The sequence below is a fragment of the Orussus abietinus genome, unplaced genomic scaffold (assembly GCF_000612105.2).
Source record: "Orussus abietinus isolate OABI.00-Male unplaced genomic scaffold, Oabi_2.0 scaffold40, whole genome shotgun sequence".
Lineage (NCBI taxonomy): Eukaryota > Metazoa > Arthropoda > Insecta > Hymenoptera > Orussidae > Orussus > Orussus abietinus.
The window spans coordinates 25,503-48,581 of NW_019394244.1; the positions used below are offsets into that span (position 1 = coordinate 25,503).

The 23,079-nt window shown below is 45.6% G+C and overlaps 3 protein-coding genes across 12 annotated transcripts; 2 read left to right on the forward strand and 1 right to left on the reverse strand.

The window, feature by feature from the left end:
* Window positions 1–50: 50 nt before the first annotated feature.
* LOC105704344 (tyrosine-protein kinase hopscotch) lies at window positions 51–5,908 on the forward strand. Of its 2 annotated transcripts, none has more exons than XM_012433472.2 (14): window positions 51–459; window positions 555–740; window positions 818–1,116; window positions 1,191–1,550; window positions 1,629–1,832; window positions 1,910–2,187; window positions 2,276–2,609; window positions 2,679–2,838; window positions 2,952–3,073; window positions 3,150–3,303; window positions 3,446–3,773; window positions 4,246–4,574; window positions 4,647–4,984; window positions 5,059–5,908. In XM_012433472.2, the coding sequence occupies exons 2-14, from the start codon at window positions 639–641 to the stop codon at window positions 5,405–5,407; spliced, it is 3,357 nt and encodes a 1,118-aa protein (XP_012288895.1). In that variant the 5' UTR covers window positions 51–459; window positions 555–638; the 3' UTR covers window positions 5,408–5,908. The 2 variants fall into 2 exon arrangements, with proteins under 2 accessions (XP_012288895.1, XP_012288894.1); XM_012433471.2 differs by having other exon boundaries at window positions 51–445.
* Window positions 5,824–8,977, reverse strand: LOC105704345 (peptide-N(4)-(N-acetyl-beta-glucosaminyl)asparagine amidase). 4 transcript variants are annotated; one of them, XM_012433476.2, is made up of 8 exons: window positions 8,914–8,977; window positions 8,325–8,774; window positions 8,036–8,257; window positions 7,629–7,960; window positions 7,356–7,568; window positions 7,108–7,282; window positions 6,583–7,002; window positions 5,824–6,474 (listed from the first exon to the last, which is right to left on the reverse strand). In XM_012433476.2, exons 3-8 carry the CDS (start codon window positions 8,252–8,254, stop codon window positions 5,902–5,904), a joined length of 1,932 nt encoding a protein of 643 aa, XP_012288899.1. In that variant the 5' UTR covers window positions 8,255–8,257; window positions 8,325–8,774; window positions 8,914–8,977; the 3' UTR covers window positions 5,824–5,901. The 4 variants fall into 4 exon arrangements, with proteins under 4 accessions (XP_012288899.1, XP_012288897.1, XP_012288900.1 ...); XM_012433474.2 differs by having other exon boundaries at window positions 8,837–8,976; XM_012433477.2 differs by having other exon boundaries at window positions 8,325–8,698; window positions 8,762–8,970.
* A 107-nt stretch (window positions 8,978–9,084) lies between these two features.
* Window positions 9,085–21,667, forward strand: LOC105704384 (RUN and FYVE domain-containing protein 2). 6 transcript variants are annotated; one of them, XM_012433556.1, is made up of 13 exons: window positions 9,812–9,937; window positions 11,363–12,191; window positions 13,012–13,190; window positions 13,321–13,430; window positions 13,518–13,725; window positions 13,952–14,115; window positions 14,193–14,355; window positions 14,431–14,547; window positions 14,970–15,110; window positions 16,689–16,786; window positions 19,207–19,423; window positions 19,539–19,781; window positions 21,286–21,426. In XM_012433556.1, exons 2-13 carry the CDS (start codon window positions 11,882–11,884, stop codon window positions 21,424–21,426), a joined length of 2,091 nt encoding a protein of 696 aa, XP_012288979.1. In that variant the 5' UTR covers window positions 9,812–9,937; window positions 11,363–11,881. The 6 variants fall into 6 exon arrangements, with proteins under 6 accessions (XP_012288982.1, XP_012288979.1, XP_012288984.1 ...); XM_012433559.1 differs by lacking the exons at window positions 9,812–9,937; window positions 11,363–12,191 and adding an exon at window positions 9,085–9,437 and having other exon boundaries at window positions 21,286–21,667; XM_012433561.1 differs by lacking the exon at window positions 11,363–12,191 and having other exon boundaries at window positions 21,286–21,667.
* The last annotated feature ends 1,412 nt before the right edge of the window (window positions 21,668–23,079 follow it).

The window sequence follows — 23,079 nt, forward strand, 5'->3', positions numbered from 1 at the left end:
CTTCGTCTGTATTTTTGTCGGGTGATATATTTAGTATAATTTTTTTTTTGATTGGTGAAAAGTTAATCACTCGCGGTCTTTGTTATCGACATGGCGTGTGTTGAAGTTACAGGAATCGCCACCGAGGGCATCACAGTACGCGTCAGTTCGTGTTCACCGACGACGCTGTTTTATCGCAGCTGGGCCTAACCTCGTAATTCTAATATTGGCAGTCTTCGGAACACTTAAGAAATTATTGCGAGGTGAAATACGCGCTTGAGAGCCGTTACCACCTAACCTCGAAATCCTGGACATTGTAGAGGTTATTCAGAAGACGTTCCAGGAGAAAATAAACAGACCGCCGTCACCTAACCTCGAAATGATGGATCCGAAGAAGAGAGGACGATAGATAGTGATGGGACTGATACGATACTTATTGATAATATTACAATAATTCAATCCTCTGGTATTTATTTCGTGGTATCGGAAATATATAAAATATGAGATACTTGCCATCGATATTTGATACTTTCGTCTTTATGTACATTTTTAAGATATTGATATTTTACTGTTAGGAATCGAAACTGATCGCGAGTTATTATTTCCATCACTAACGATAAATGACCTGACATTAAGTGGCATTTATTACGGAGATTAAGATGGACGAGGACAGAGTGGCTGTGATTTATTTGACGACGGATACAAAGTTGCTAAATGTCGCCTTCGCTGCGGGCTGGACCACCGAGGATCTCTGTATCAAGGTGAGAGTTTGTCTCGATTATCGCGTATTCAGGTTAGTCAATTTTGAGAGGGATGCATGATTTTTCTTTTAATCTAGGTGTGCAAGCAGATCGGTATCGGTCCTGTGGCCAGACACTTGTTCGCCTTGAGGAATCGGTCTACGAGGCTTTGGTATCCTGCGGGACATAGATTGGAGGGGAAAGATAAACCCAAGTTTGATTTCCGCCTTAGATTTAAACCCTCCAGCTTAAAAAGACTGAAGGTAATCGACGCAAAGGCTTACGATTACTACTTTCAACAGGCACGAGCTGATGTATTAGACAATAAAGTACCGGACATCGTTTATGAAAGACATAAGAGAGAACTCATAGGCCTAGGTGTTAGCGATATGTATAGGTAAATGAGAATTACTTTTATTATTAGTACTCGTATAATTTGTAAATAGTTACAACTCGGGAATGGTGTTTCAGGGTCATGCTTGAGAAGGACATTCCACGAGAGATCGTTGAATCTGATTACAAAAAGTATATTCCCAAGGAATGTATTAAACGTCACTCGTTCTTCATCAAAAAGCCTATTCATAATGCTTTGGCCCGAATTTCTGGTCATGATGCCTCATATGTAAAAGAACAGTATTTAAATCAGTTCGAATGTATGGCTCCTAATTATCCTTGCGAAGAGTACAAGGCATTAATGGACAGAGGAATACCTAACCCTCCTTCTAGAGTCTTGTTACGAGTAAATGCCTCGGAAGTAAAATACTGCGAAGCGGAAAGTAACGACTGGCACACCTTATGTGCTATCGAAGACCTGTGCTTCGTTTCTATCAGGTATTAATGAATTTTTGGAATTTCTTGGCAGTTTTGCTTAAATAAAAATTTTGTTACTCTGTTTTATTTGCCTTTAAGACAAGACAGTACCGTCGAAGTGTCAAGGAAAAATGGAATACCATCTTATCTGAAGTTCGGAACAATTTCTCTTCTGATGTCTTTTGTGTCTGCCCTCGATGGATATTATCGGCTCGCAGTGAAGTGGACATTCAATCTCTGTAGAGACGCCATTACGCCAAGTTTGGAAAAAATGCACAAATTAAAATGCCACGGACCTGTTGGGTAAATATCTTAGATATCCAGTTCATGGGGTTAAAAAGAAGAAAAAAAAAAAGTGTAACTTGGTAATCGTTCTTCAGTGGAGAATTCTCGTATGCGAAACTTGAAGAGAAACGTTCGAATCGTCCAGGGACCTTCATTCTCCGTGAAAGTGAAACCAAGTACAATGTTTTTTACCTGGATGTGTGTGGAAAAGATGGGAAACCACGAACAAGGAAAATAGAGCAGCTCGGAACTGATGACTTTATTTTGTCAGACTGCGTACAGAGGTATAGATCACTTGGTCAGTTAGTTGCGTCTCATCAAGACCCGGAGAGTCAACTTTACCTTAAGGAATGCTTGCCACCGTCGGAGTATGGTATGCATGAAAGGATATAAATTCCCTGAAAGGCAGATACCCATTTTACTTGAATCATTTCTTCATCTTTTGTAATCTTTGCTGAAAGATAAGTCACCGTTGCTGATCTGTGCTGCGGAAGGGGTTGGAAATGATGTGGCAGCCGACGAAGAGATAATCTCAGCTTTACTAGAAGGTGGACCTCGTTGTATACCTCCTCATCAGTTACAAGTTTACAAGGCTCAGCCTTTCCCAAAAAGTGACGACAGACCAGATACTAGAATACCACCGACAACCATTTACAGAGCTATGTGGCGAGTAGCGAAAGGGAAGAAGTTGGAAGCTGCGATCAAGGTGCTCAAAGAAGAAGAGTGGAGGTTTACAAGGGAGTTTTTAGAGCTCGCTGGGAAATGGGGACAGCTGCGATCAGGTGCTTTGATCAGGTACGAAAATTGACGCGATTAATCCCTAATTGTGTTTCACATAAGAATTAATTCCATTTCTTGACTCAGGTTATACGGCTTGACGGTTGCCCCTGCTGTTGGCATGCTCCTAGAATTAGTTAGGTTAGGTCCCTTAGACGTATACCTTCGTAACATGTTACCTCAAACTGTGAAAACCGTTGACATGGTAGAAGCTGCAGCTTGCCTTGCAACTGCCCTTTGGCATCTGGTGAGTACTCTTTGCTTCGATCACTTTTAACTAGGAAATTGTTCAAAATTGAACGAAAAGAAATGTATATATATCAGTGTTTATTTATCTAATTAATTTTTATTACGTGGTAGGAAGAGAGCGGAGTGGTCCATGGGAACATTAGATGCAGGAAGCTGCTTGTGCATGGCCATACGGACAACAGTTTTGTCGTCAAACTGGCAGACCCGGGTCTCTTTAGCTACACACAAGCCGAGTGAGCGTAGCTTCAATTGCCTACACCAGGTGTATGGTCACTCAGGGTAGTAACAAACGGTTTCTCGTGCAAACAGCATCCACTGGCTCCCCCCGGAGTGCTATGGGAATCCGGAGATTGCCAGGAGAAGCTCCCAGGCGGACGTATGGGCTCTCGCGACGACGTTCTGGCAGATCTTCTCCAGAGGTGCGGCCTTGCCCATACATCACGACATCGACTCGGTGAAAAAGGTAACTGGGACGTCGCTTAAGACTTCTCAGATATATACATATAGGCTGACTCTTTCATATCCTCTTAATGACTTGAATTACACCAGAGTGTCTTCAGAGGAGTGTAATTAATTTTCATTATAACTCAATAAACGTTTTTCAGTACTATGCCAGCGGTAAGCGTCTACCTATGCCGAGCGGATGTCCATCCGAGGTGTACAAATTGATGAGCGAGTGCTGGGGCGAAGCAGGAGGTCCTAGGAAACAACCCCAGGCTATAATGCGAGACATCAACCAGATCTTGTATCAGGTGTACAATTCCAGGAGGACGCACGCCTACGCCACGGCGTTCCCGAAGCTGTTCAACGAGTCCGAGAGGATCGAGGACGACGAAAAGGACAATAGCTCCTCCGATTGCGAGTCTCGGGCCAGCAGTATTTTCACCGATCGCACTAGCCTGCCCTGGGACGACGGTGAGGATGGCGATGACGGTGGGTTTGAGTAATCTTAGCTGTGCATACATTAAGGTGAAGAGAAACCCCCTTCAAATCAGTCAATTCGAATACAACACTTTTTATTAAGGATATTAGACCAAACTGTCCGAGACATTGACACATCACTCCTGATCACCTAAGAATTGTCCTGACAGATTCAAAATTTGGATTTTTGGTAACAAATTTTTAACAACCCGGACCAGAACCAAAATGACGTCGAGCTCTCATACTTCGATCAATATACAATTATCGAAGGCTCTGATATGAGAAACAATAAGGGTCAGGACAATTTTATGACAATTTAGAACACTCTGGTAATCGATAAACTCGCATTTGAATGAGATTTGAAACTGTCGTACAATTGTCCTGACCCTTTCGTTTCTCTTATCAGGGCCTTCAATAATTGTATATGGAGCGAAATATCAGAGTTAAGAAATTTTCTTAATTAACGAAAGGGAATCATTACTAGGCGGTGATCCAGGCGTCGGAAGTCTGGGGGAATCCTACCAGGATGCCGAAGAGGAGTTATCCGCCTACCTTGGGTGGCTTGCCGAAGCTGGAACTGGAGAAGGTGGACCTCTTGGCCAGATGCAAGCGATCTTCGAACTGGATGCCGATTGCAATGTCATTCTTCAGGGTAGAATCGGCCAGGGATTTTATGGGGAGGTCTATCGGGGCACCCTGGAGCGAGATAATAATAAAGACGCCGAGCCACAACAGGTCGCGGTAAAGAAGCTGAAGACCCGCGCCTTGGAGGCTGATTTAAGGGACTTTGAAAGAGAAATAGCGATCATGAAGGTACGCCTCTTCCTGTTTGATAAGAACTACTTGTATGATCCTTGTCTCATCGAGAGTATCCGGCTTTTTCAGACCCTGAAGCATCCTAACGTCGTCGAGATCCTGGGCGTCATTTCGGAGCCGGAGGTCTGCCTAGTCATGGAGTTCGTAAAGCATGGGTCGTTGCAGAGCTACCTCGCCATCCACAGAGAGGCTTTGACCCACAAAAGGTTGCTTGGATTCGCCCTGGACATTGCCACCGGCATGGAGTATCTTGGTAGGAAGTGCATCGTCCACAGGGATCTGGCTGCGAGGAACATCCTGGTCGCCGATGAGAATAGAGTAAAGATCAGCGACTTTGGCCTAGCTCAGGTTACGGGGAAGAATGATTACTATATCCTGCAGACCAACAGGGATCTTCCTATTAAGTGGTGAGTTTTTTAAATGGCATATATAGGTCCGATTCTTTTATCTTCATTTTTTTTTTGTTGATAACTTATTTCAGGTACGCACCTGAGAGCCTGCGAGATGGCAAGTTCTCTCCCAGGTCTGATGTGTGGTCCTTCGGAGTGACAATGTATGAGACGTTTGGTCTCGGAGAGGATCCAAAGCTTCCTGGCGTAGGCAATTCCAATATCCTCGGTGATGGCAATGCCAACGGAGTAGAAAGCGAGGAAGGCACCGGGGAACTTCTGGCAGCTTTGGAAAGAGGTGCACGGCTTCCTTGTCCACCTACGTGTCCCCAAGCAGTGTATGTCAAGCTTATGTATCCCTGTTGGCACCTGGACAGCCATCGGAGACCTAATTTTTCAACGCTCTGCAAGGACATCGCCGATCTCATGACTCAGTACTAAGTCTGGAGTGAATTTGACGACTAGATGGATTTTTAATAATTAAGGACGAAGGGACGACGACGTGGAAGGTTCTGTTCCGGACAAGTTCGAGAGACTCGCAAGTAGGTACTTGTGTTTGCTGTTAGAGACTTGAAATTATAGGTTAGGATGCGGTGGGGATATTTTGATGGAATTGGTGAGACTAAGTGGCCTGGTCTTGTATATAAAATTATGTTTAAGTCGACTTTTCTTATTTGTATGATATAACGTTTTGTATTTCAACAAAATCTATCACAAAGGAATAACCCCAACGTATCCGACGAGGGGAATACTCTCCGTTAATGCTCATTTTCTTAACGGTGATGACGTCTTTTTTTTTCTAATCTTGTGTAAATACGCTAAAATTGATTTAAACTTAGGTAATACGAGAAATCGAGTAGATTGTTTAGACGATTTATTGTCATATTTATACGTGTAAGATGAAAATGTGATTATCCTAAAATGGATTACTGCCGTTACGAATCTTTATTTATTTTAATGGTTATCGTCATGGCATGATCCTTGGAAGCCAAATCTTGGCGAAAGAGCTGGGCATGTTGCCAGGCAAGGTCTCCATGTCCACCAGAGAGGGTGGCTGTCAAAATAATTTTATCAACTTTGTGCTCCGACTCTGTAAACCGGAGGACCGTCGAATCATTGATAGAGAGGGCATTAAGTTGTTTATCCCCGATATATAATTCAAGAGTCCACTTGATCATCGCGTTCTCGTTAAAAGTTGCAGTTACGGCTTTCAATTCAATAGAATTTATACTCGCGATCCAATCCGTTGTTAAAATGGTCCATTTAATTGTGCCGACGTCGACTCCTGGTGAACGAGATAAATATGCCATTCTCCAATCCTCCTCCACTTTCCGATGCACTCCACTGTACATATCGGTACCTTCCAGTGCTCCGGTTCGACGATCGAGTAATGTTCCATTATTTACACTTACTTCGTAAGTATCACTCGGAGTACTATAAGTTAACCTAAAAGTATCGGCTTCTACTGGAATGACCCATTGGTGGGATTCGTGCTTCTTCTCCTGGACCTTTAGTGATAACAGGAAATTTGGATTTTATTCAGAACCAGAGTCCAGCTTGATATCTCTACCGATGTAAATTATTTACGTAGAAGGACTGAAAGATTTAATATTCACCTCTCCACGAGCTAACCTCCAAGCTAAAGATCCGGATGTTCTGCCTTCGAATTCTTCGTCTTCTCCTGGAAACGGTTTCACTTTTCCAGGAGGCGGTGGTAACATCTCCACCAGTTCCATGAGACTTCGCTTCGTAACAAATTTCCTTCGGGCTGCACTGTATCCGGGACTGTTTTGCCTTTCTTCGTTGAGACGTCTTATCAGTCCGATTAAATTATTCTCGGAGCAAAGATTTCTACGTTTCAAAATTGACGATGGATCTCTTGTATATCTCCAAGTGACATCCTGAACCTCATCTTGAGAACAAGCTATCACGTAGGTCAGCTTTTTTCCCCATCCTCTTTCGTACATCAACGGACGGTTAAGGACATTTTCACAGGGATCGGCATGAATCCACTTTCCTGCGGAGACTGACCAGACCTGCGATAATTCCTGTCCCGCTAAGTATTGTTTTGGTGTTGCCACTTATGCCTTGTGTTACGCATATTAATGTTCAAAGGTTTTAGTAAAGCAAATTAAGCAAACCTCTGTCCAGACGTGATCAGTCTCATCGTAAACCAGTCTTACATCGTATCCTAGAGAACGGCAAATTAAAGAAAACGTATTGGCCCATTCTCCACAACGACCACGTCGGTGCTTTAATAATGGAGCTGGATCCGTGTAACGTGGGAATTCCACCTCCAATCCACAGGCGTTGCATCTAATAAATAATGAGACATTTTTTTTTACTCACTGGGAAATCTGTCGGAATGTTGTAATTATGTGACCGTTACTTATGTATCTCTATTCTGGAAACGTCTCGACGAGACGATTTGACCACCCTGTCAAAATTACATTTACTTAAACATTTGTTACACGGGGGACTGTCGACCCACGTAAAGAAATCCTCCTTAAACCAATGCAGTAATTCGACAAAAATTAAATCGTCTAGTGTTATTTCTTCCCAGTTTCCGTGCTGAATTCCATTGGTACTCGATTTAATTTCCCTGGAAACAGCGAGGATGATTAGAAATTAACGGTGAATATAAAAAAGTAACCTGTAATACCTTTGGAACAGCCTCAGTTTATTTATTGCTTTTAATGTCAACTCCGTCAAGGGTACTAGAGATCTTGCCTCCTTTTGCAACGATAGGTTATCGTATTTTAGTACATCTCGGAAGTATCCCTGGATTCGTTGAATAAATTTATGTTCCTGAACGTTGAGCAGCATTTTGGGTACTGCACCACGATCAGTAGTGGGTGGCAGTACATTCTCTGTGTCGGGTGTATTTTTAATATCCTCTGGCTTATTCGATACGTTGGGGGTAGATAGAAGGCGGCATAGCTCTTCGACTTTAGACAGCGTTGCATTCGGTGGAAGTAATAGATGGTCATCTTTCTGATTAATCAAGAATATATTGGAATCACCGTCGGTAAGAATCGTAAGCGTTAATGCAAAAAGTGATTTACTCACTTCTACGAATCCAACTTCGAACAGACACTCCATAGCTCCGGCCGCTGGAAGCAGCTTCTCGCTGATGGTAACATTGTTTAAACGTACTCTACGGTACTTTTCTATGGTAGGATTTTTTACTATATTCTCGCAGAGAGTAATTAGAACTTTCTTTGCACCTTCAAGGATGCTCCTATCATTTTCATTCAGCGCCGCCACGTAGCATTGTAAACTCGACATGACCTGCATAAGGAAACCAAATTTGAACCCACTCCGAAACCATTAATTTAATAATCATCTCGGTGCCTACCTCTCGGAAACAACAATTGGAAGGCGGAAACCTACTTTTTCTTTTCTTTTCTTTTTCCAACTTTTTATATTATCCTCACACGTGGTTTCCCGAATAATGCCTTAAACTCGCTTAATTAAAACCAGGGATTAGTAAGTAAAATACCCTAGGTAATTTACGTAGTTTCTTTTTTACAGTAATTTACTAGGTACTATACTTAACAAATTTCATACGTCAGGTAAATTACATGAATACGACACTTTACGTCTCTGCAGTTCTTATTCCTGGTACGCTTAAAATGGAAAATTATCCATGGAATGTGAAGCCTAGATCTTTTTAATGCTCGCTCCAATTTGCCATTATTCTTTGTTCCTTTCTTTCTTTTTTTTCTTCCACTAAAATGTTTATTCACAAGTCAGGTATACCTTGGCCGTTTTGAAAAAGTGAGGTTACAGTACCGCCATCTTCGTCCTGGAATTTATCAGGTTATTTTACTTGGATTTTACGTGAAATACTACCCTTAGGTACTTCACGTAAAAAAACTGCGAATGACGAGTCACTGCCCAACCCTGATTAAAACTAGCCATTCACTTCACAATATATAGATTACCGACAGGTGTCAGCTTAAAGAGACTTCTATTATCATGACTAAACACATTAAAGTCCATTTTTCATTTATTCTGCCTGCTACTACCAGTGATCTAACGGTATCAAAGAATGTCCATGTTCATTGTTATTGGATCGGTTTATTATTTTTCGTAGGTAACGGAGTAGCTATAAGTGGATTGGTTTCTGGAGAGTGACGCTAGATGGTGGTGGCGCGTCGGTCGGCGCGGAGCGGACGCTCCTGCGACTCTCGTCGCTCGGCAGTTCGTGCGCGTCCCCTCTAGAGGTTGGTCGCTAGTCTGCGACGGTTTTGGGGTTAGGTTTGATTAGGATTGAAAATGGCCGCCGAGGGCAACGACGACTTGCCGATCTCGCCCTCCGAGAAGTCGATCACCGGGAGTGTTCTCTCCGACGATAATGAGAAAAGTGTTTCGCGCTCGCCTTCTAGTTACTCTATACGCGAGGACCGGTGGCCTGACCTTGTCGTCTCGAGGCCGAGGAAGCTGGATGCCTGGTGGTTGCCGAGGCGTGAGTACGAGATACGTGCATGATGTTTTCCTCGAGCTTTAAACACCCGCCAAATTCAAATCGCCCACCCGTTGACGTGCGTTTCCACGTAGAGGCGATTCTCAACTCTCTGGCGTCCCCGGTGATTGTAGAGCGTTTATTACGTAGTTTTGACGAGAGCGCTCACTTCTCGCACTTTCATCTCACGTAGATTTCGACGAATTACGTATTCGCTATATGAAAGAACGAGATCACTAGCATTTCCAGTCTAGTGGTATTGTTAAATAAAAGTAGATACCTTGTAAATCGAAAACTGTGAGAGGTAGTGTGTATAGGCAGGAAAGGCGGGATGATGAAAAGCAGTTAAAAGTAAAGAAGAGGATTCGAGTCTATGCTTCACCATTTCGCTTAAAAATTTGTGTCCTACTCATTTTTCACATTTTCGCTCAATTTGCTTTACGTAATAGATCCACAGGTGGCAACGTTACGGTTTCAGTGATAACCCTCGTGGGTGAGGTTAGGTAAGTGAAATACTCGAAGTAATTATGTAGCCTTCTTTACTGTAAATTACTAGGTATTTTAGGTAAGTTTAGGTTAATTATTCTAGGTAAGGAATTTTCTACACCGTGTGATAATCTCCAAGTTTATTATAAACTAAGTATTAATACTGCGAGATTTAGTGCAGTAAGCATTGGAAGGAGTGACTTGATATTCATTAAATTCCATTCCGCAGATGATTTATGAATCGCCATCCTTATTTTTGTGTACGGTTACATCTTTTTCCTGATTCTGGTGATACGTTAAACGTTAACGATAAGGCAATAATTTATTGATCTTTGTTATTATTTAGAATGTCTCGGGATATTATACGAAGGGTCATTACTTTCCAAATGGATAACCGTCTAGTCAAGTTCTGGTGATAACTGGCGATAACTTTATCTCATTAAGTAGCGTTTAATTTCCATTATGATTTATTAACGACTAAGCCAGGCCAAATGCTTTGCATCCAACTCGTTTAATCACATGATGTCATTACTGTAGATTAATCTCAAAAGTGGTTTAATGTTTTGTACCAAAACATTTGGTTCCTTGGGTCGAGAATTCCCTTATCACTTTTTGGCAAGCACGAGGTTATCATCGAGTTAAATTTGGGAAACGATCCAGCCATTCTGCGGAAATCCCATGCGACTATTGTATCGACAAGAATTATTAACAATTATCTCCTGTTTATTTATCGGTAGCTTTATACAATTAGACTTATCTATAACTAATCCTTCCTTAGATTCCACATGTATGTATATTTATCCCTAATTTAATTTTATCATTAATCAAACCCAGGATTAATAAATTACTAACAATTATCCCCTGTTTATTTATCGATAGCATTATATAATTAGACTTATCTATAAATAATCCTCCCTTCGACTCCACCTGTATTTTAACNTTAAATTTGGGAAACGATCCAGCCATTCTGCGGAAATCCCATGCGACTATTGTATCGACAAGAATTATTAACAATTATCTCCTGTTTATTTATCGATAGCATTATATAATTAGACTTATCTATAAATAATCCTCCCTTCGACTCCACCTGTATTTTAACCGCAATTATTTATCAATTCTAAAATTAATCAATGAATGTGGCGTCTAAACACCGCAATTATTTATTAATTCTAAAATTAATCGGCAGGTCTTGTGTGGTTTTTTTTTCCCCTGTGAGCTTTTATCATTTTTGTCTGGCCCGTTATCACCCGAGGGCGGGTTCTGTTTTACCATGCCGTCCTGGGAGTGGTGACGTTCCCCGGGTCTTATCGATTATCCTAGGTGGAGGCAACGTCGGGGGGGGGGGGGGGGGGAGGAGGAGGAGGAGGAGGATCAATACCCTGGGCAGTCCGTCGTCCATTTTCGCCGAGAGATTTTCCTCGAGGTGACGCGTCTCTCTCCAGGACATTCCCGGAGGAAATCGTCAGAACGAGCCGCGCCTTCCTCCGGATAAGTTGTCGTCGAGCTCGGAGAGGACGATGCCTCCTCCGCGGGCATCCTGGACCTGACTTCCAGGGAGTCTTCTCGGATCTTGCGATTCCCCACCTCCGTTGGCAGAGACGACGTCGAACTCCTGACGAGGCACGAGGAATCCAGGCATTTTGTCAGGAATAAGCGGTAATCGTCGAAGAAGACCCCCCAGGGGTTTAATTTAACTCGAGGGGTGCGGAGGAAGAAGATACCGTTGCGACTCCACCTGGAAATTGTGCAGGACGATAGAAGCCGAGGAGGGGACCTGGTGAAGTTGCACCTCCACCTGGAAATTGTCCAGGACCATAGAAACCCAGGAGAGGGTTTCCGAGGGAACGACGTATCGATTAGGGTCGAAGACGTCGCCATTTTGGTACGAAAGGGGTGCTAGAAGTCGGGATCGGGAGGTGTCCTCCTCAAGGTCAGGGAATCGATCCAGAAGAGGAGGTCCTATGCGTCAGGAGTCCCAGGCCGGCTTGAAGCTGAGGCCCCCCCCGGGAGACCACCACCACGGAGGGGTCATGATCGAGCAGGACATGGCCGGTGCCCAGGACACCATTTACCTGTGCAACTTCAGAGTATCCGTAGACGGGGAGTGGCTTTGCCTGAAGGAGCTCCAGGACGTCGAGTTCTCCATGCAGGACTCAATCCAACGATCGCCGACCCCACCGCTTGCTCTGAGCGGTATACCACGTCCTGACAATCAGCTTTGCGATCCTCTGACGCCAAGCCCGCCGCCGTTGCACCACGTCTCGAGCTTGTGTTCGTATCGTTTGCGTAGATGATCCCCTGCGAGGGATTCGGGGATTTTAAGAGGTTATCGAAGGCGCTGGGAAATTTAATCGACGTCGATAAAGGAACCCTTCCGAGTACCCTTTCTGGGGGGGGGGGGGGGCATACAGGTAGGCTGGCATTTATATTCACGTCGAAGTCATTTACGGTCTACGTTGAGAATTATACAAAACAAAGGGTGCAATTTAGTACAATGCCCATTATAATTCGACGCAGCTTTCGATATAAAAACGTAGGTATTAAGAAAAATCTTCTTTATCGACGTCGATCGAGTTCCTCGTACCTTAGGGTGGATCCTCTCGTCCACGGCCACTTTCCGATTATTTCTGCACTCCGGGAAACGCGAAGAAAAATCCTTGCCACTCGCTTCGTCTATCGCGTTATCGCTTTATCACGCTGAACTCGGGCCTTATCTCGAAAGGAGGAAGAGAGGAAGAGGAGCCTCGACCTAGGACGAAGAACTCGGAAGTCCCCATAGAAGCCCGGAAGGATACGGACGTTCGATGTTGGCCAAATAGTACGCTAGCCAACCGATGGCGGCGCTGTGATCATCTCCCCTCTTAATCCTATGGCTATATGTAGCGAATTGCATTCCTTCTTTATCTTACACATAATACTCGCCTTCAGGGTCGGCTAAATATAACGTATCAAGTGATGTACGTGCTTTTCTGTGAGATATCGTTGGCTAACACGTGGGGTCTCTCTTTTACCCCCACTTCCGGGGCTTCTGTGGGACTTCTGAATTCTTCCCCTAGGACTGGGGCACCTTGCTTTTCTCTTTTTCTTCCAGCTCGCGATCCGGTGATCATCGAGAGGAGCAACCTCGTCAACATTTCGAAGCTAATCGTGAAGGAGCTGATCGAGACCTCCCTTAAATACGGCCGAATGCTCGACTCGGACCACATGCCGCTTCAGCACTTCTTCATCGTCCTCGAGCACGTCCTGAGACACGGCCTGAGGCCGAAGAAGGTAAAGAGAGAAGAAGGACCACCTAGGATCCGAGGGAGCGACTTCCTAGTCGGCGGTTACCCCGAAGATGGCCCGAAGATGGCCCGAAGATGGCCCGAAGAGTCCCCTATATCCGGACCTTGGATTTCAGGGGCTCCTGGGACCCAAGAAGGAGCTCTGGGACATCCTTCAGCTCGTCGAGAAGTACTGCCCGGAGGCCCAGGACATCACCTCCAGCATCCGGGACCTGCCGACTGTTAGGTACTACCTTAAGGTCTCACCTGGAGGTGGATAACCGGGGTGCGTCCTCGCCGACGTCGGTGGACATTGAGACCAGGGTGCTTTCAGGACCGCCATGGGCAGAGCGCGAGCCTGGCTCAGGATGGCCCTTATGCAGAAGAAACTTGCCGACTATCTGAAGGTCCTCATCGACCACAAGGAGGACATCCTCTCGGAGTACTTCGAGCCGGACGCTCTGATGATGAGCGAGGAGGCCATCGTCGTAATGGGATTGTTGGTCGGTCTCAACGTCATCGATTGCAACTTTTGCGTTAAGGTCAGTCCAGGAGGCCGCGAGGACTCCGCCCGACCTAAGGTGGTAGGAAAGTGGGATACAGGGGAGTCGATAAGATGGGCGGCGGAGGGTTGAAAAGCTGACTTCCTGGTCCACCGAGTCGCTTCACAACTAAATCACTGACATTACTTTTCGGACAAACCCTATATACCGGACTTTCGTATCACCTTAAGAGGATTACCTCTGCGACCGGTGCTAATTATCCCAGGAGGAAGACCTGGACTGCCAGCAAGGTGTTATCGACTTTTCCCTCTACCTGAGGAACAGCAACCACGTCCCCGGCGAGTCGCCGGACGACGAGCTCGAGAGCGACAACATGACGACCGTCCTCGACCAGAAGAACTACATCGAGGAGCTTAATCGACACTTGAAGTAATCACCCGGAGCTTAAGACCTTAACATCACCTTAAGGCGGTGGAAGAGTGGTCTGACCATTGCCGCGATTACAGCGCCACGGTGACGAACCTCCAGGCAAAGGTGGAGGCCCTGACGACGACCAACGCCCTGATGAAGGAGGACCTCGCCATAGCGAAGAACAATATCCTCGCCCTCCACGACGAGAACCGGGAGCTGAAGAAGGAGCTGGGGATCGAGGTGAAAGAGACCGGCGAGGTACTTTTATTCCCGGCATTACCGACCGAGTCCGGGATGGAAATCAGCTGATCGAGGTCGCCTCCTTCGTTTCAGAACGGAAAGGTACCCGTCAAGATATCGGAGACCACCGCGGAGATGGAGGAACTCAGGAGCAGGCTCGACCTGGAGAAGAAACAGAGGCAGGACGTCGAGAAGGAGCTCGAGCTGCAGGTTTAAGGACTTTTATTTGGAAATTTAATCATGTAATGATACGACAAAACGATTGTTATTTAACGCTTAGAAAGGTGTATAGTGGCAGACATGAGTGCCTCCCCTGCAGATACGACATCGCCTGTGCAGGTTGGGAGGGCATTGATGTTTCCCAGTATACAATGGCGGACATGAATGCCTCCCCTGCAGACACGGCATCGCCTGTGCAGGTTGGGAAAGCATTGATGTCTCCCAGTGTGCATACAAAAGGCGGTCTAGGAGGACGTATGTTCGAACACAGAAGACTGCCGAAGCACAATGTGTACACCCTTTCTGTCGCCCTCAGTGGCAGACAGAAGTAATGAAAGGGTTAATTACCGAGTTCCGAACACCTAGACCCAGGGGAGGATGTCGCGATTCACGTGTTCCCTTGTTCGAGGTAGATCAGCATGCGGTCCGAGATGGAGGTGGCGATGAAGCTGCTGGAGAAGGACATACACGAGAAACAGGACACCATAGTCTCGCTCAGAAGGCAGCTGGAGGATATCAAGAGGATCAACCTGGAGATGTACAGGAAGCTGCAGGTACAGGACGTCGAGGATGTGTCGAATGATTAGCCGACTCTTTCATATCCTCTTAACGGAGGTCCTTTCCATTCTTTCCATTCTTTCCAGCCTCGACGTCGTCGGCGCCTCCTCGTGAGAGCTTAGCATCTAATTACCATCCTAACCCTAAATCTTAAGCCCTCTTCGAGTAGAATTTCAGATACCGGGATGCGGCCAGCGGTGGATCCTCTGTCCCCTGTTGAAGTCTCTCCCGACGTTTCGCTTGTAGGAGTGCGAGTACGAGCTGACCCAGAAGGGAGAGATGGTGAGCCGGCTGCACGCCAAGACGAATCAGATAGGGAAGATCCTTAACAACCTGGAGAAGTACAACCACCTGATGAAGGAGGGCGAGGGCGGGCGCAGTCCGACCACCCCAGGAGCCGGGAAGTCCATCATCAAGCCTAGTACCACATCGCCGAAGGGTCCTCCACCTTCGGAGGGCCTCGAGGAAACGGGCAAGCCTCGTCCACCGGAAGCTCGACCTACCAAGGGCCCGGATGTTGCCGCCAAGGGGAGCCCGCCTCCCCAGGAGATGCCCGACGGCGACGACGCCCACACCACTAGTGTCTAAGACCTCGATTGTCTAAACGATGCGCCTGTATTATCGCAAAGGGTTCAGATGTCCCATAGAAGCTCAGATAATGGGTTAGCGCTTGATGCTCTTAAGGTGACGTGGAACACCTAGAGGAACCTGATCGACGTCAGTAAAGAAGATTTTTCTTAATACCTACATTGGCGACGGTGGTTTTTATATCGATAGCTGGGTCGAATTATATTGGGTTCGGGTAGAATAATTATAAAAAAATCGAAGAAAGAATCGTACTAAAACGACAGGTGGAGTATGCCATTTAGTACAATACCCAATATAATTCGACCCAGCTGTCGATATAAAAACCAACGCCGGCAACGTAGGTATTTAGAAAAATCTTTATCGACGTCGATCAAGTTCCTCGACGTGTTTCACTTCACCTTAACCCTCTGGCTACTAAGAGCGACGTTTGGTCTGATATTACCTGCACGGCCAGTCGAATTTGGAATTTATGTCGAAATGGTTAAATTTGGCTATGAAACCGGAAGTGGGGGTGATGTCACCGTAAGATTAAGAGAGATGGAGAGGTGATTACAGCGCCGCCATCGGTCGGCTAACGTACTATTCGTCCAGCATCGAAGGGCCGTGTCTTTCTGAGCTTCTATGAAGACTTCTGAATTCTTTGATTATCGTTAAAGCGACTAATGGGCACCGGAAGTGCAGAGCTGCTGGACGATCCCTACTTCCGGTGCACCTTAATCTGCCGATGCCTCTCTGGATTACGTTGGGTTTTTTATCAATATCGGATTAATATTGGATTAATATTGGATATGGACGCCGTTCCAGGAGACGGAGGGCAGAAAGTGCATCTCGACTCGAGTCTGTCTCGCTTTTTTATTGTTCTCAGTCCCTTGGGATGCACTTCTCTCCTCCGGTACTCTGGTATTTAATTTAAAACTCGGACATGGCTTCCGGTTGTTTGTCCTTTATTATTTATCGTTTCTACTTAAGTGATATGTTAATTTCAGGAGTGCGAGGGCTCCCTTAAGCATAAGACAGAACTGATCGCTAAGCTGGAGACTAAGTCGCTATCCATGACTGAAACTATCCAGAAAATGGATGAGAAGTACGTTTATTTATTGTCTATTAATGTTTATATGTGTGGCGCGAGTCGGGCCGGTCGGACGGGATCGTTATTTCTTTTTTGGGGGGATTTTTTTCGTTTGTAATCAAGGAAATGAAGACTTTTTGGTGCTCGAGCTTTTTAGTAACTAGCTACGAGGAACGGATGCTCGCTTGCAGGTGCTGAATGGATCTAGGGAGATGATAGTTATTTTTTAATACGGGTGGAGACCCTTTAACCGGTGTTTACCTCCGCAAGGGGAGCGGGTTAAAGTTAATGTCTCGGTCTCTGGTGGCGGTTAATGCTTCATCGACGCTAAATCTCGAGTATTTCATACGATGGTCATCTGGAATATCTTGCTTGCACGTGCTGAATGGATCTAGGGAGGTGATAGCTATTTTTTAATACGGGTGGAAACCCCTTAACCGGGGTTTACCACCGCAAGGGGAGCGGGTTAAAGTTAATCCCTTGGTCTCTGGTGGCGGTTAATGTTTCATCGACGCTAAATCTCGAGTATTTCATACGATGGTCATCTAGAATATCCCTCGATCTAGCTTTCCTAATGATAAATCTACGCGCTGAGACTTTAAATAGAGGTAGGAGGAAAATCAAACGACAATGTTACGGAGGAGGTTAACCGTCGATCGGATCTTTCGTTTCCTCTCTTGGAATCGGATCCTCAGGGTTTCGGTCGTTTCCCTAGACTTCTCCGGGTGTAATCGAGAATAATCACGTAAACTGCGAATATTAATAGACGGTGCGATGCCACTTTTGCGCCGGTTAATCGGTTAAACCGAGTTTACGCGGGTTAACCGAACGGCCTCTTTGCCTTCTTCTGGGTTCATTTTTTCGCTCATTTCGTTTATTATGTATATATTTTTTTTTTAATTCAAGGAATAATTATTTCGCTCGAAATTCCTCCTCATCTAGATTGTATTTTGGGTGCATTAATTATTCCTCCAAGTTATGAAGTATTTCTTTGGTACTGGGCAAGAGAATATATTTTTTTTTTGGTTCAATGGGCTATTTTTTTTTTCTTTTTTGGGGTATATCGAGCGACGATCGTCGCAGCTCTTATCACGACACCATGTGCGCTTGTATGACGTTATCAGAATAAATTCCTAATTGTAAGCTAATCGTATATTTGATTACCCTGAAGGTTGTATGTCTATACTTTTTTTTTTTTTAAGTCACTTCCAAAATGTTTTTTTACCCACGACTCGCATGCGTTTCCGTAAGGTGCAGGTTGTTCTCTGTACGATCGTAATTTAAAAATTTTTTTTGTTGTGCCTGGAACACACTTATGATTTTTTTTTCTTATCTCATTTTTTATTTTTCCCCACCAGTCGACGTCATCGCGATCTTTTGCATCGTTCATTCTAACTTTTCTTTCTTTGCATGCCGAGATATGGTTAGGTTTAAGGAAAGCACCTCAAAAGCGGAAAATTTCATAATTGTTTCAGGAAATCTCGTAAGGATCCCGCAATTGTTTAATGAAATTTCGTGCAAAAATTCAGTAATTGTTTCAGAAAAAGTCTGTAAATTTTTCTGAGAATTTCGTAAACTGAAACAATACCTCTAGGGGTATCAGAAATTGTACTTTTGAGGTGCTTAATAAAATTGTGCCGTAGCGCAATTTCGAAGGTAAGTTGGGACTCCAGAATTTTCGCGACTGCGAGAGAGGGAAAAGCCGAAGAAATTGCGGGAAAATCCGGCGACACTTATTGTCATTCCACCCTCGACATCCAGGGGGAAGCATTTTCCCCGGGTATATTTTTCCAGCTCGATGTCCCCGTCGCGGAAATAATCCCCGAATGCGGAAATTCGGGGACGGCCCGAGAAAATACGGATCCGCGGAAAGAATAACATTGGATATGAAAAAAGAAAAAAAAAAAGAAAAAGGTGCATTACCCTCGAGAAGTCCCGCGATATTCAAACAATAGTCAGCTTTCCAATTTCCCCGGAAATCTCGTATCGACTCTCCGATCTCGGGAGGAAAATCGAATTTCCCTATTCCTTCGATCTTAATTACGTGTATTAATTACGAATAGAGATTAACTCGGTGATCGGTCCTTGGGGAAAGGAATACCACCCCTTTCTTTTCGATTTTTCCCGGAAAAACTTTCGGGCTTACGTCCTACGGTCACCCGCCGCGGATGTTCACCTGAGTGTTTCTCGCCTTAGCTTCCCCTTTCCGGTTCCCCCGGGTTCTCTGGTTTTTCCCACCCCACCGGGGTGCCGGGCAAAGGGTCCACAGAGTGCGCCAATTATAAAATCGTTCCGTCCGACCCGCTGGGGAGGGTGGTCGATTATAAAGAAGATTTCTTTTTAATTGCACGTTCGTTAAGCCGGCCGGCGCACTCGTTAAAATGGCGAACAAACGTGCACACGGTACTCAGGCCCGACTGATTTCAATTGGTTAGGTGCAAAGAGATGGAGGGAGTCAGGTCGGGGGCCGAGGAGAGGGCCAGGGCCCTGGGGGCGGAGGTCGCCGAGAGGGAGGCCAGGGCGAGCGGCGTCGAGAGGGAGCTCAAGCTCGAGAGGGAATGGCGCACCTCCTTGCAACAGGCGTCCATCGGGAACGTCGAAAAGATCTCACGACTCCACCAGGAGATCGACCAACTCAAGCAGGTCGCCGAGGTGGGTCCTTCGACCATCAAAATGAGATATTCCAGCTGGTCCACTGAATAAAAAAAAAAAAAACTAAAACAATCTATACGGCGATCTATGGCGATCGCGGCATGTTTTCTCGTAGAAGTACATGGCCCTGCAGGAGGAGCACTTCGCCCTGAAGGAGATCTGCACCGAGCAGGAGAGGACTCTGGAGGAACTGGGAGGACAATTGAGTACGGCTAAATTGGCGGCTGTCGAATTGAAAGAAGCTGCGGACAGTGCCCAACAGCAGAATCTCCAGGATGGAGCCGCACCCTGGACCAAGGACCGCTCCATCACGCACTGTAAGGGATGCAACAGGGAGTTCACCCTGACTCGTCGGAAGGTGAGGAGAAATCGACTCCCCGAGATACATCTCTGGTCCATTAAGGTGTCGAGGAGCTTGATCGACGTCGGTAAAAAAGATGGTAATGAAGAGAATGAGAACGCGCCAGCATACCATTTGTTACCATTTGAGTATTCAAAACGGCATTCCCCCCAAAAGGGTACAGATGAATTTCACTTAATCGAAGTCGATTAAATTTCTTAACGCCTTTCATATCCTCTCAAGTCATTACGCGATCCCAGGATGGGAATATATGGGATGACGTCGGTGCATGTACGCATGCATATTCAGGGTTTGTGATAGAGACGTCGGGGCGGCTCGTAAAATACGTTTACACCGTATTCCCGGTTTTACGCCGGGTAAGTTATTGCATAATAACAAGGCAGGCTCGTATCTTTGTTGCTCATTTTTCCCGGTGGGTGGATTAGCATACTGTTTAATATAGAATAGCCCACCTAAGGTACACGCCGTGGAGCCGGCCGACGCGGAAGGAACCGTCCGGAACGGCCGCCGGATGTTCCCGGGCAAGAGAGTCCGCGGAAAAAGCGGAGGAGACGCGAGCTTACATACCCGGGGTGTACTTGCACATGCAAAGGCATGCAAAACGAGGAGTCGACCTCGTGCAGGGAGGCGAACTCGAGGACGAGGTGCGAGACTCGCGAAAAAACCGCACCAGGACTTTTTTTTTTCTTTTTTTTTTACTTTCGCCCTGGATTTGCATCCCGGGACTCGACAGGGGACGGATCGCTCCTTGGGGAAAGAAATACCACCCCTTTGCTTTTTATTTTTACTGGAAAATTTTCGGATTTACGTCCTACGGTCACCCAGAGCGATGTTCACCTGAGAGTCTCTCGACTTAGCGGTCTGGCTCGGTACTACTGCTTGAACGAAACCTAAGGAAATATTTTAAGACCCGGAGGTCCTTTAATAAGTCCTTTTAAAGTAGTCCAGGGCGTTTTGGAGTAACTACCTCGAGAGGCGGTTTCGCTGACGCGGGTCTCCTCGGTCTACTCCTGGGGCTCTAGTTCGAATCTTCGATTTGATTTATTCCGGGTGGAAAGTACCCCGTAAGTAAGTAACCCAGGAAGATAAGGACGGCGGTGAGGTCTGGGAGAAGTTCCAGGCACCGATCTCCTACATTTTGGCCATAAGTCACGTCCTGGAGACGGTCCAATAATTAACTTTAAGGGGAATCGGTTATCGAATTGCGATATTACCGATCCCCTCTTGCTCACTGTCTAAGGTAATAACCACGACCCCACCGTGTGAGTCTTATTAAAGGATTCAATTTAGATATAAACATTCACCCTCCACCCTCCTCGACAGGGGAAGTTAAATCCACCTGGGGGATTAACATCGAAGGGATTTGCATGGGCCCCCTTGAAAATATGAAAAGAAAATTTCTAAGCCTGCCTGGGTTCATGTTTTACTATGAAAATTCTTTCCTGAGAGGGTATTTTAATTTTTATAATTCCCCTCGATATATCTATTTCATCTGTTGCAGCATCACTGTCGGAACTGCGGGAAGATCTTCTGCAACTCTTGCAGCGAAAACACGATCGCGATGCCAAACTCGGCGAAGCCGGTGCGAGTCTGCGACGAGTGCCACGTGTTCCTGATCGGACGTTACTCTGTAGTGCAATAGTGGGACCCTTTGCTCCAGAGGATGGTCATGGAGTCGCAGGGTCGACGGGGACGCCAGAAATCGTCGCCAAGAAGGACCTGGAGGACGACTCCCAAAAATGGACGAGGCGAAGGCATCTTCTCGAAGAGGAACACCTTCTACGCCATAGGGATACTTACCTGGGAATTATGCTAATTAAACGCACAAGGACACCCTCCGAGATGAATCTGGCGACAAAGTGTAAACATCCGGACGATTAATAAATGAGATTTATAGTTTTCGATACGTTGTATGATTTTCGGAGAAGAAGAAGGAGCGTCTCGCTCCTTAATATGTCCTTTTAAATATGTATATATGTATACTATACTACCCTTTTATTTTTCATTTTTCCCGGAAAATTGTCGGATCTACGTCCTACGGTCACCCGCCGTGATGTTCACCTGAGAGTCTCTCGACTTAACGACCTAGCTCGGTACCAGCCTGACAAAAAAATGTTTTCTTTGAACAGAAGGAATGTTAAATTCAATTTCTTATCGCCTTTCATATCCTCTTAATGCGGTTTAATTCGGACACATCGCCTAGAAGAGAAGGGATTATCTTGGAGAACTTGAAGAAGCTCCCTCGTCTCTTGGTATAATTACAGTGGGCATGATCAATGGTCGTCCTCGAAAGGGGGAAAGCACCCTAAAGAAGGCTGCAAAGGGGCGAAGTTTCGCGGTTAAATCGGGAAAAAGAAGTCCTGAACTAGGTGTGTACACGAATCGAGAAACTGGTCCGTCTAGTCCTGGGAGGAAGAATAAAGGAAAACTAATGGATCGCTGGGGGAACTTTGGGGAACTTTCGATGCTTTCGTGGACTCGGAGACAAGAGCGTGGGTGGAAGGCCGGGAATTCCCCCAGGAGTTAAGAGGATGACAGAAGAAGAAGGAATTCCAGGAGGAAGAGAGTCACCCGATGAAGTTTCGAAGCGCCTTTTCACCAACCCCATCGGAAGGATATACGACTTTCTTTTTCAAGGAAAAAAAGAAAAGATCATTTCAGACCCTACGCGGAATTTTCTCCGCCTTTTCCCATCCGCAGACCGGAAATTCCGGACTGCCGATGTATATAGACGTGTACAAGATTTGTAAACAATGCGTACTAAATAACTGAAGGAAACCCAGGAAAAATCCGGATTCGTCGAAAGCTCAATTTGCATATCACTCGTAAGCAACAAGTTGTTCTCGTAGCATTTAGGTCGCGTGCGGATATTCGTACGTAGGAAATTTTCCACGAGACTGAATGGATTTATTTTCCGAGGGTTCGGTGGTGTTTTTATTTTTTATTTTTTTTTTAATCCATTTTTTTCGAAGTTCGTCGAATAAGCCGACAATTTTCCGATGCTCGAAACGCTCGGTCCTGGATTTGCCGGAATCTCGCCCTTCGGGGATTATTTATTTGCCCGTTTCCACGGTCCCGGTTTTATTAAATCGCGCCAGTCCCGAAATTATTTGCATAACTTTTTCTATCCGAGGACTTTTGACGCGTATCCTGGCGTCGCGTCAGAGAATAATCCGATTTCCTGTTCGAAATTGATAGAAGCATGGACCTATACGTAGCAGCGTTTCCACCGGCGGGATTAAAGCCACTATCTACCCGATTTCGAATTTCCCGCGCGCCGAAAGCTGCGAATTCG

What these genes read in the sequence shown, in the direction of transcription:
- LOC105704344 (XM_012433472.2), top strand. Translation starts at nt 639, where the DNA reads ATGGACGAGGACAGAGTGGCTGTGATTTATTTGACGACGGATACAAAG. An exon ending in TTTAGCTACACACAAGCCGA is followed by an intron (nt 3,074 to 3,149) that starts GTGAGCGTAGCT and finishes TCGTGCAAACAG; the next exon opens with CATCCACTGGCTCCCCCCGG. An exon ending in ACATCGACTCGGTGAAAAAG is followed by an intron (nt 3,304 to 3,445) that starts GTAACTGGGACG and finishes AACGTTTTTCAG; the next exon opens with TACTATGCCAGCGGTAAGCG.
- LOC105704345 (XM_012433476.2), bottom strand. Translation starts at nt 8,254, where the DNA reads ATGTCGAGTTTACAATGCTACGTGGCGGCGCTGAATGAAAATGATAGG. An exon ending in TCGAAGTTGGATTCGTAGAA is followed by an intron (nt 7,961 to 8,035) that starts GTGAGTAAATCA and finishes TTGATTAATCAG; the next exon opens with AAAGATGACCATCTATTACT. An exon ending in AAACTGAGGCTGTTCCAAAG is followed by an intron (nt 7,569 to 7,628) that starts GTATTACAGGTT and finishes CGCTGTTTCCAG; the next exon opens with GGAAATTAAATCGAGTACCA.
- LOC105704384 (XM_012433556.1), top strand. Translation starts at nt 11,882, where the DNA reads ATGCGTCAGGAGTCCCAGGCCGGCTTGAAGCTGAGGCCCCCCCCGGGA. An exon ending in GAGCTTAATCGACACTTGAA is followed by an intron (nt 14,116 to 14,192) that starts GTAATCACCCGG and finishes CCGCGATTACAG; the next exon opens with CGCCACGGTGACGAACCTCC. An exon ending in AGATGTACAGGAAGCTGCAG is followed by an intron (nt 15,111 to 16,688) that starts GTACAGGACGTC and finishes TGTTAATTTCAG; the next exon opens with GAGTGCGAGGGCTCCCTTAA.